This window comes from Pelophylax lessonae, assembly GCF_965119305.1.
Source record: "Pelophylax lessonae genome assembly, chromosome: 1".
Classification (NCBI taxonomy): Eukaryota; Metazoa; Chordata; class Amphibia; order Anura; family Ranidae; genus Pelophylax; species Pelophylax lessonae.
In genome coordinates this window covers 524834650-524847053 of record NC_138768.1, presented here as the reverse complement: position 1 = coordinate 524847053, position 12404 = coordinate 524834650, and the positions used below count along the sequence as shown (strand labels likewise).

Here is a 12404-nt window from a genome sequence, read left to right as displayed (position 1 = left end):
TCGGTAGTGCTGCCTCTTTCTAATGTGTAATAATCATAAGAAAATAATGAATCAAAAAATATGTAACTAAAAAAATGGAGTACTGTCTCTTTAATTACTGTAAATGTGCATATCAAATGGGGATATCACCTCAGACATGTCCTAGTGTGTTAAATGCATACCGTTATATTAACTACACCATATTGAAAACAAGAAAAAAGTGTAAACATGCTTAATGTGCAAAAATGCGCATATATGAAACCAATGTCATATTGTATGTAAAGACTACATATAGATATATCAAAGAATGTCAAAAAGTCCAAATGCATAATAGTTGCCCACAATATAGTATATGAAACTCTGAAATTAAGATAAAGTGCTCACTATGCTTGATGTGCAAAAATATCCATATATATGAAACAAAAAGAACAATCCATAAAAATATAAAAAAATACAAAAAAAAAAAAGTTAATGAATCTGTATAAGTGATCCCAATCCAAAGTGACTTGTGCATAGACAAAGAATGCAGTATTGATCACTGGTGAAAGATGGGTGAACTCTACTCGTGCTTCTGCCTCAGATCCACACTCACCAGAAAGCTGCACCCCTGCAGAGTTAAAAAACACCACACATAAGCGGCTTCTGATCCTTATCCAGTGTCTCCTCCTCCTTCTCGTCAAAGTCTGCTCACAGGGTACACATGGACACAAAGGCATCTTTGTTTGTTTAGAAGATATTGCTGTTTGTTGTCCTTCTATGCACATTTTCACTTTTATTTATGCATATTTTTGCACATTAACCATGTTTACACTTTATTCTTGTTTTCAGTATGGTGTATTTAATTTAACTATATGCTTTTAACACACTAGGACACGTTTGAGAGGATATCATTATTTGGTATTCACATTTATTTAAAGAGACAGTAAACCATTTTTTGAATTATATTTTTTTCTCATGATTACTATACATTAGAACAGGGGTGTCAAACTGGCAGCCCTCTAGCTGTTGCGGAACTACAAGTCCCATCATGCCTCTGCCTGTGGGAGTCATGCTTGTAACTGTCAGCCTTGCAATGCCTCTTGGAACTTGTAGTTCCGCAACAGCTGGAGGGCCACCAGTTTGACATCTGTGCATTAGAAAGAGGCAGCGCCACTTATACCTCTCTTCCTATACACTTCTTTGTCCATCCCACTTCTGTGGGATTTCTGAGGTAGGCAGAAGTCATATTATATATCCATAGCGAAGGATCCAATACTCTACTTCAGTTAATAAAACTTTACTTGAAGGCAGCAAACAGTAAAGTACACTCCATTTAAGTCCCTAACTACCTATTCCTAGGCTGCCCAGGCATACCTCTGCAGGTAGAAGTCCATTAGTGGCAAAGTCCTTAGCAGGTAGGTTCCCTTAGGGCAATGGTGATTGTTAGTTATTCCGGGTTACATCTTTCTAGTTGGACCCTCTTCTTTTTTCCCATGCAGTCCCTCTCGCTCTTCAAGCCTGACCTTGTCCCTAATTTATATGCTGATCAGGATAATAGAGGGCAGAACCCAAAAAGCCAGAGAAACTGGCATACCCGGTATTAACCCTTCCCAACCTGGGCAGCCCAGACTCTATCTATATCTAACAATGACCCAACTTGTAGAGACTTGCCTACAAGCACATTTGCAAAGTATAAAAAAAAAGATGTTAGCAAAGGAGTAGAAATGTTTCTAAGATATCCTAATTTCATCCTTGCCTATACTGATAGCCTAAATTATTCATATTAAAGACTGCGAGCACAACAAGTTGCATACCTTGTAATCAAGCCCATCAGAACAGTTGAATACTACACACTGTATAGCAAGAGCCTTAGCAAGGTCCTTTGTGGTCTCAGTTTTTCCTGTGCCTGCAGGTCCAGCAGGAGCTCCACCTAGATCCAGCTGAAGTGCACCCATGAGACACAAGTAGCATCGGTCCTTAGGCAAGCAAAAAAAAAAAAAATCCACTCCATTAACCAACTGTATTATGTAAGAACCATTTATAAATATAATCATTTATACCAGCATTCTGAATGAACAGGAAAGTAAAAACTATGCAAAATTACAAGTGCTAACTGTATAGCCCTAGTGCACTACCGTTTTTTTTTTTTTAATTATATACTTGGGAGGGTGAAAACATATGAGGCTTTGAGGCTTTACTATTCTTTATACCAGATCCACAAGATCAACACTAGTTATTGCTGCATACAATATTTCCGCACCTTAAAGCTAAAACCTTCCCTGTCCCGTCCTCTTTTCCCCTCATAGAGATGCTAATAACACTTTCAAATTAAACCTTTATGTTTTCATTATGTAGAATATTTTAGATCCAGTAATGTAATCACTAGGCTATGGCTGATGGGTGCTGAACATTGTTCATAGCTTCCTGAAAACATGACATCACCCTGCCTCAATACTTTTGTCAGGAACCCCAATGAAAGTAGGGCGCTTGCTTTAGTGACAAGCTATTAAAATATGCCATTATGGGTTGACATCAGTCTTAATAAAGGAACTAAATTCTCTCAATTAACATTAACTATTTTTAATCCTTATGCTCCTAGCATTATAAAATAGATGGGAAAGTATATTATATTTACTTTCCTTAACCTATTTATTTTACATTTTGTTAAGTAACTTCCTGGTTTGTGGCCTAGGCCAAATTATGTTATACATCCCAGGAGTCTTCATGGGCATTTTTTTTTCTTTCATCTGGCGCAGGGGCTTTCTTAGCTAAGGAGAAACAATTATAGCAACAGAAAAAAGCCGCTCAGGTGAGGCGAAGCACTCCGGTGCCGGTCGGATCCGCCATCCAATCGTCAAGTGTTCAAGAAGAAAGTTTGACCGCACTCAGAAGTAAATAAACTGGAAGTATTTTATTCTAATAAACTTGAATACATAGGTGCGTCACACAGACATGGGACAGGTTGACGCGTTTCACGATTCTACAGATCGCTTACTCATAACCAATAGTTGGTTATGAGTAAGCGATCTGTAGAATCGTGAAACGCGTCAACCTGTCCCATGTCTGTGTGATGCACCTATGTATTCAAGTTTATGGGAATAAAATACTTCCAGTTTATTTACTTCTGAGTGCGGTCAAACTTTCTTCTTGAACACTTTCTTAGCTAAGCACACCCTCCTGCCTGCATGCCTGCATGGATGGGGGGAGTTTGCGTTGAATATTAAATAGTGTGTTCAGTTTGTGGTGCTTAGATACAGTTTAGTTTCACTTTAAGGAGTGGCCATTCCTAGGCAGATGGCATTTCCATGCAGACTGCCCTAGGTAATGCTTACCTGTGACTTTGAGTCCCCATGATTAAAAAAACTGAATTGCATATAAGAAAAGGGGTGAGCTAGTAAGGCTGGGCAGGAAAGCGCTAAATGATGCTGGATGTCTTTCATTCCGGAAATGAAGCAGGCTCTCTCTGAGAAGCTCACAATGTGTGGTAAAACCATACTAAGCATTTTTAGTAAATGAGAGGAGCCTGTACAATTGTGCACTTTAAAGTGGACCTATCAATACAATTCACAGCACACATGAGTCCACTAGGCAAACGTCTGCAATGCGCGATCTTGTCATCCTATTTTAGAAAAATAAGTATTTCTTTCTTGGTATGAATAAAATTGAAAGTCCCTTGAAACTCTTGAAAGTCCCTTGAATGGCAAAAAGATCAAATCAGTCAATCCTAATGGAAATTAACCCTGAATATTAACTGGCAGTACAGGTCATGAAGCTGAAACTTGAATACTTTGGACGAATGCGAAGAGAGGACTCATTGGAAAAGACCCTGATGCTAGGAAACATGGAAGGAAAAAGGAGTAGTGCGACTGAAAACAAGTTGCATTATCTTAAACATGAAGTTAAGCAAGCTTCGGGAGGCAGTGGAGGACAGAAAGGCCTGCCACACTATGGTTCATGAAGTCACGAAGAGTTGGACACAACTAAACAACTGAACAACAACAATGAATAAAATAATGTTACTCGGCTTAAACATGTTACCTCTATGGCCTAAACAAAGATCCACTAGTATCTGACTTCTAGTAGCATTAAGACAATTTCACATTTTGACTTAAATTCCAGAACTGGATCGACAAAAATAATGCTTTGAAAAGAAAAATATATCATATATGTATTTTTTTTTGTGTATTTAGTTATTAGTCTGGAGTTTAGCCTCAAACGATTTGTTTAAATGTACAAAAGCACTTTTAAATGACATCTTTGAACTGTGAAACTCATAAAAAATATTCTCACAGTTAGAGGTGTTATCACCAGTCGAGGAGAAGCACCAAGATATTCATAAGCATAGGTGTACTGAGACAAAGCCATCCGGGCCACACAGTTATCCAGATCAAGGTCCCAATAGTAGCGTAACTGTCTCTGCCACTCAAAGCTGTCAATGCTGTTAACCTAAATAGAAAATATATAATTATATAAGTGGGAAAAAGAAAATCTTTTAACTCTATCTTAAGGAAAATATTGGGTCAGATTTGAGTAATTATGTAAGTAGACATCATCTTAATGCAGATTGTTTCATATTGGTTTTACCTCCATATATACCCTGTTTTGGAAATACACTTTATTACCAAAAGTATTGGGACGCTTGCCTTCATACAGACATGATTTTTTATGGCATCCCAGTCTTAGTCGGTAGCAGGGCAGCCATCAGGGGGGGACAGCCCATACACATGTAGGGGGCCCGGGCATTCCTGAGGGGCCCGGCGGCCCAGGCCCCAACCAATGTGACCGAGTTGTTGCTGCTGTAGTAACTAACAATTTCTAAAGCAGGGTGGCTGCAGAGTAAGCCGATGCAGCTGAAGGAATGTCTCTTTGCTGGATTATGCTGTCTCTTTGCTGAAAAGTTGAGGCTGTCTCTTTGCTGGATTGGGATCTGTCTTTGCTGAAAATATGAGGCCGTCTCTTTGTTGGAATGTAATGTCTCATTGCTGAATATATGAGGTTGTCTCTTTGTTGGATTGTAATGTTTCTTTGCCTAATATATGAGGTTGTCTCTTTGTTGGATTGTAATTTTTCTTTGCTGAATATATGAGGTTGTCTCTTTGTTGGATTGTAATGTTTCTTTGCTGAATATATGAGGTTGTCTCTTTGTTGGATTGTAATTTTTCTTTGCTGAATATATGAGGTTGTCTCTTTGTTGGATTGTAATTTTTCTTTGCTGAATATACGAGGTTGTCTCTTTGCTGGATTGGGATGTCTCCTTGCTGACCATATGGGGTTTTCTCTTTGCTGGCTTGGATTCATTTTCATATATTAGGTTGGAAGAGTGTTAAAATAGAAGTGGGTGCACTGAAGGACTCAGTGGGATGGCCAGTGGCCGGATTTGGTGGGACGGCCAGAGGGTGGGCCCTGCGAAATGTTGGTGGTCAGGCCCGGAGGGGCCCAGGCCTAAAGCTGTGTAAGGGGCCCCAAAATTTCTGATGGCTGCCCTGGTCGGTAGGGTTCAATATTGAGTTGGCCCACCCTTTGCAGCTATAACCGCTTCAGCTCTTCCGGGAAGGCTGTCCACAAGGTTTAGGAGTGTGTCTATGGGCATGTTTGACCATTCTTCCAGAAGCGCATTTGTGAGGTCAGGCACTGATGTTGGAGAGATAGCCTGGCTCGCGGTCTGCACTCTAATTTGCCACAAGGTGTTATATCAGGTTGAGGTCAGGACTCTGTGCAGGCCAGTCAAGTTCCTCCACCCCAAACTCGCTCATTCATGTCTTTATGGACCTTGTTTTGTGCACTGGTGCGCAGTCATGTTGGAACAAGAAGGGCCAACCCCAAACTATTCCCACAAAATTGGGAGCATGAAATTCTCCAAAATGTCTTGATATGCTGATGCCTTAAGAGTTCCCTTCACTGGAACTAAGGGACCAAGCCCAACCCCTGACAAAAACAACCCCACACCATAATCTCCCTTCCACCAAATGATTTGGACCAGTGCACAAAACAAGGTCCATAAAGACATGAGCAAGTTTGGGTTGGAGGAACTTGACTGGTCTGCACTCAACCCAATAGAAAACATTTGAGATGAATTAGAGTGCAGCCAGGCCTTCTCATCCACATCAGTGCCTAACCTCACAATTGCGCTAGGATGCCATTTAAGTTCATGTACTTGTAAAGGCAGGCGTCCCAATACTTTTGGTAATATAGTGTAGTACATCCCTTCACAAATGCAATTTTATTTGTTTTTTTAGTTAATTTAACACTTTGGTATTAGTTATTCTGCTTACTGGGCAAACTGCATTTTAGCTAATGCATCTTTGCCCTGGAGTATGATTAAAAAACTGAAATCTTGCGATGTGCTGTATATGCAATAAGACATCATCATCTTGCCTTTTTGACTGTCATATCCATCACATAAAACTTGCTCAGTGACTTCCTGTATTACTATGAAGGTCCCACGTCTCAAGTCATTGACTCGGATCAATAGAAAACTGTTTTGTCAGCAATAAAACACAAAATGCATTTAAGTCCCTCATCCCTCATTTGTTTACATTAAATGATTTATATCAATCAAGAATTTATAAAAATGTACAGATTTTGCTCTTTCCAGATAAATCCAGCACATAGTCCATTTTTTTCAAGCACATTATTGTTGCAGTGACAATGGCCATAAATTGAAAGGGTAGATCTGTACGTTACATTAAAGATATTACACAGTAAGGAATCCTTCAGAATGATCAGTTAAAGATCTGGAAGCAAAATGCATGACCATTAAATCCTATAGAACTCTCCACCCCAGTCAGTTGCATTTTAAAAGTCCTACATGCTGCGTTTTTGGTGCATGTTTGATGAGGTAAAAAAAACGCACCAAAAATGCACCTCCCAGTGACATGAATATAAAAAGCATCAAAAATGCTGCAAAAATCCACCGGGTTTTTGGTGCGTTTTTTGAGTCACATTTCCTTTTTTTTTTTTTTATTTACAGATGTAGACTGATGTCAGCCAAACGCACCAGAAATGAGCTAAAACTCATTTTACTGCATTTTTGCAACAGAACAGTGTGAAGCAGGCCACAGACACTTCTTTATTCAGTTTGCTTATTATTGAAAGCTAGATTTGCTACAGGTATCACTTTTGAAAAACATTTACATATTAGGAACGAAAAAAAAAACTTGTTGATTTATGCATTAATGACAAAGGGTGGCATTACCTGGTCCTTTACAAGGTCACTGACAATGTCCCTTGCATGTACATCGATTGTGATCAGTGCAGTTATGATATTTCTGTGCAAAGCAGGAAGCTGGCCTCGGACAAGCCCAGCTAAAGCATTTAATCTCTAAAGTGAAAATAGGGAAAAACAATTGAAATTTTATAAGGGTAAAACATCTGTGCATTTAACTAATAGCTACTTAACATGGATGCACCCTGGGTCATTATATTATAGGGCTTTTGCACAAGGCAATGATTTACAGCGTACAAAGTAAAATACAGCTGTAGTTGGAGCCCAGGAGCCACAGCTGCAGCATATTTTTGCCCATTAGAATGCATTACCAAAAATGCTGTGCACACCTATGCATGCATAACCAACGAGCAAGCATTTATTCATTGGATCCATGGAGCCCATCACGTCCCGAGCCTCCTGGTTTTTCATGCCATTGATTGTGGTACGGAATATAAGTGCATTTTAGACTACTTAACAACAATAAAAAAAAAAGCTAAAAGGTATTAAATACTGAATATAATTTTTTTGGGGTATACACCAACGCATATTTGTACATGTTTTGAACTGGTCATTTTTTGCTGTATTTATACCAATTGTCATTTTATAATTTTTTATATACATTCTTTATATAGTTTTATATATATATATATATATATATATATATATATATATATATATATATATATATCTTTATATATATATATATATGTATATATATATATTATATATACTGTATATATATATATATATATACACACACACACATATACACATATATATATACTGTATATATATATATATATATATATATATATATATACACATATATACATACAGTAGCTCACAAAAGTGAGTACACCCCTCACATTTCTGTAAATATTTTATTATACCTTTACATGTGACAACATGTTGAGGTCTGTAGACATGCTTGGCCAGTCCATCACCTTTATCCTCAGCTTCTTTAGCAAGGCACTGGTCTTCTTGGAGGTGTGTTTGGGGTCATTATCCTGTTGGAAAACTGCCCTGCGGCCCAGTCTCAGAAGGGAGGGGATCATGCTCTGCTTCAGTATGTCACAGTACATGTTGGCATTCATGGTTCCCTCAATGAACTGTAGCTACCCAGTGCCTGGAGCACCCATGCAGCCCCAGACCATGACACTTCCACCACCATGCTTGACTGTAGGCAAGACACACTTGTCTTTGTACTCCTCACCTGGCTGCCGCCACACACGCTTGACACCATCTGAACCAAATAAGTTTATCTTGGTCTCATCAGACCACAGGACATGGTTCCAGTAATCCATGTCCTTAGTGTGCTTGTCTTCAGCAATCTGTTTGCAGGCTTTCTTGTGCATCATCTTTAGAAGAGGCTTCCTTCTAGTACAACAGCCATGCAGACCAATTTGATGCAGTGTGCGGCATATTGTCTAAGTACTGACAGGCTGACCACCCGCGCCCCCCTCAACCTCTGCAGCAATGCTGGCAGCACTCATACCTCTATTTCCCAAAGACAACCTCTGGATATGACACTGAGCACGTGCACCCAACCTCTTTGGTCGACCATGGCGAGGCTCGTTCTGAATGGAAATTGTCCTGTTAAACTGCTGTATGGTCTTGGCCACCGTGCTGCAGCTCAGTTTCAGGGTATTGGCAATCTTCTTTGCCATGAGGTGCAGTGTTGAACTTCCAGTGACCAGTATGAGAGAGTGAGACCGATAACACCAAATTAACACACCTGCTCCCCATTCACACCTGAGACCTTGTGAATGTAGCAGTTAAAGGTGATGATCTATAAGTGACAATACATCCACGTTGCAGCATCGCTTGAGATATTGTTGTTTTCTTTGTGTGATGTTACATTTTTCCTCTTGATGATTTATTGATCATCCTAGCACAGTGCACCTTGGACTCACTGTCACCCTCTAACTGCTACATCCACACTCCAGCATCCCTGACGTGTTCTTGTGATGTTATTTTGATGATTTCATTCAGTCTTATTTTATCATTTTAGCACAGTGCACTTTTATTATCTTATTCACTTTATTGCTATCCCCACTTTTTTCATCATTTTTATATGATGTTATCTATGGGTGATTAGTTTTATGATTTGGTGCATTCACTTTTTTAGTGATTTATTATTGGTGATTTTACTGTTATCACAGGCTATCCACATTATGTGATTGATTGGCGCCGATTAATTTATTATATTTATGTTTTTATGTATGTGGGGACACTACTAAAAATTGTCTGCCAATCAGATTTTATCACACTCATTTATCGTTCATTGTCTCTCTTTTAACTACATCCTGTTCTATGGTCAGCGCGTAGGCTCTATCTTCATATCACTTAAAGATACCGACACATTTTTTTTATAGCATACCCTGTAGAGCAGCACCATACCCACTCTTTCCAATTCACTAATTATTGAATATTGAAAAACATTATACAGGTTACTGATGGTAAACACAAATATACATTTCTATAATTTCTAGTTATGTGGGAAATCTACTAATATGCATCTTTAAGATAGCATGTAATCTGTAGTGTACAATAACTTACCTCAAAATTAACCTTTTCAAACTCAGCCACTGAACTCAAATTTTCCTCACCATCCCCTTCAAGGCAGTGGGTGAGATCTCTGCACCACATGAGCTGAGAAATTGTCAGCACCACCTATAAAGCAAATATTAACATTCCAAAACAATGCTATTAGTGAATCTGCAGTAAACTGTTCATAAAGTTTTTTGTCTATTGAACATTTGACCTGCAACGGTTTATGCTAACTTGATTTATAGCTGATATATTACCTGAGAGGGATGTCCAGCAACTACCCATTCTACTCTGCTTTTATTCTGATAATCGGCTATAGCGGCTTTACTTAGACGTCTCAGAGAGCTGAACATAGCCTCTTCCACCTTGCCCAACCAGTCTTCAACATTTCCTCTGGCTTTGAGCCCTTTGCCCAAGCTCACCTAGTAAAAAAAAAAAACATTAACATCAATTACTGTCAGCAGAAATCTACTCTGAAATTGATCAGAACTAGGGTTGAGCGGACACCTAGATGTCCGTGTTCGACGGGTTCGGCCGAACTTTAAAAAAAAGTCCGGGTCCGTGTCCCGGACTTTTACCGAACTTTTCCCGGACACCGAACCCCACTGAAGTCAATGGGGACCCGAACTTTAAGGCACTAAAATGGCTCTAAAACACCAAAGGAAAGGGCTAGAGTGCTGCAAATGGCAGCAAAACGTAATTAAGAGCATGGCAAGTGCTCTGCAAACAAATGTGGATAGGGAAATAACTTAAAACAACAAAAAAAAACAGAAAAATAAAACAATGTTCTTCTTCATCTCTGAAGGACGAGGCCCATATGGAGTAGGAGGGAGGTTGAGGTGGTGGTGGATGTGGCGGTGACATAGGCGTGCGCACAGGGTGTGCTGGGTGTGCCTGGGCACACCCTAATCACCTAGGGCACATAGCATTGCCAGTGAGGAGATGGGAAAGATCTCCCTGGGACCTGCTCTGCTCTATTTCTCCTTGCCTACAGGTACATGGCCCCGATACATTACTCTCCCTGCTGGCAAACACATGCATGTGTATTTCAACTTTGGGGTGCACACCTTAATGCAATAGGCTGCGCACACCTATGGGCGGTGTAGGTGGAAGCGGCGGTGGAGGAGGACCAGGGCCGGATTAACAGCATCATGGGCTTGGTGCTGAGGATTTTGAAGGGCCTTAAGGGCCGTGCCTTGCCATGCACCCAGAGGAGGAAGGGTGCAGCCATGCATGCCTAATTCAACATGGGATGCTGTCTCTGAAGCCCATAAACACATCCATGCATCGCCAACTGTCCCTCCTTGTCCGGCCTTCACGCTGTGTGGGGAGGTTCTGAGGGTGCTGCCTGGGGAAGCGAGCATAGAAGCCAGACTTCTGTGTTTACAAGTGACAGAAGAGCGGTAACAGTGAATATGGCCAACCCGGGGCCTATATAAAAGGTAGGGGCCTGGAGCTGCAGCTCCAATAGCCCCTACATTAATCTGGCCCTGAGGAGGAGGACGAGGTAGCCAACACTGCTTCTTTTCAAAAATTTTAAATGAGGGTACACCCCAAAAGAGTGAGAAAGAGCAAAAATGGAACAATGGGTGGGTAAGGTCGGTATCCATTGCTATTCTGCATAAGGTACGGAAAAGTCCCGTGGGATCCATGCCTGGTTCATTTTAATGAACGTGAGCTTGTCCACATTGTCTCTGGACAGGCGGCTGCGCTTGTCTGTTATAACGCCCCCAGCCGTGCTAAATACCCATTCAGATAATACACTGGCTGCAGGGCACGCCAGCACCTCCAAGGCGTAAAGGGCAAGCTCAGGCCATGTGCCCAATTTGGAGACCCAGAAGTTGAAGGGGGCAGACCCGTCATTCACTACATGTAGGCGTGTGCACACATACTGCTCCACCATGTTGGTAAAATGCTGCCTCCTGCTAAGACGTTCCATCTGAGCTGCTGGTGCTGCTGTTTGTTGTGGCGTGCTGACAAAGCTTTTCCACATTTCGGCCATGCTAACCCTGCCTTCTGAGGTGCTGGCGGTGCCCTGGTTGCGTTGGCGACCTCCTCCTCCTCCTCCTCCTCTGCCTTGTGCTTCCACTGTGGCCCCGCTGTCAGATGGGAATGCCAGCAGCATGGCGTCTACCAGCGTGCGCTTGTACTCGCGCATCTTGCGATCGCGCTCCAGTGAGTGAATTAAGGACGGTACGTTGTCCTTGTAACGGGGATCCAGCAGCGTGGCCACCCAGTAATCAGCACAAGTTAGAATGTGGGCAACTCGGCGGTCGTTGTGGAGACACTGCAGCATGTAATCGCTCATGTGTGCCAGGCTGCCCAGAGGCAACGAAAGGCTGTCCTCTGTGGGAGGTGTATCGTCCGTGTCCTCTGTATCCCCCCAGCCACGCACCAGTGATGGCCATGAGCTGGCCTGGGTGCCACCCTGCTGTGAACATGGTTCCATCTCCTCCTCCAGCTCCTCCTCCTCCTCATCCTCCTCATCCTCCAGAACTGTGCCCCTGCTGGACAATTGCGTCCCTGGCGTTTGCGTGTGCAGGAACCCACCCTCGGAGCCCCTTGCGAATGACTGCCCTGAAAGCCTTGGAAATGTTACCTCTTCATCCTCCTCCTCCTCCTCATCCTGTGCCACATCCTCTTCCATCATCGCCCGAATTGTTTTTTCAAGGAGGCATAGAAGTGGGAT

At 41.5% G+C, this 12404-nt stretch overlaps 1 protein-coding gene across 1 annotated transcript in view; it reads right to left on the bottom strand.

Annotated features, from left to right (window-relative positions):
• Nucleotides 1-12404, bottom strand: part of DNAH6 (dynein axonemal heavy chain 6) — a 473665-nt gene that overhangs the window by 299421 nt on the left and 161840 nt on the right. Inside the window, exons 25-29 of the mRNA XM_082248007.1 lie at nt 9973-10137; nt 9725-9838; nt 7154-7279; nt 4249-4404; nt 1773-1934 (exon numbers count right to left, since the gene is read on the bottom strand). Coding sequence (XP_082104133.1) covers nt 1773-1934; nt 4249-4404; nt 7154-7279; nt 9725-9838; nt 9973-10137 — 723 coding nt within the window. The remainder of the gene's footprint in view (nt 1-1772; nt 1935-4248; nt 4405-7153; nt 7280-9724; nt 9839-9972; nt 10138-12404) is intronic.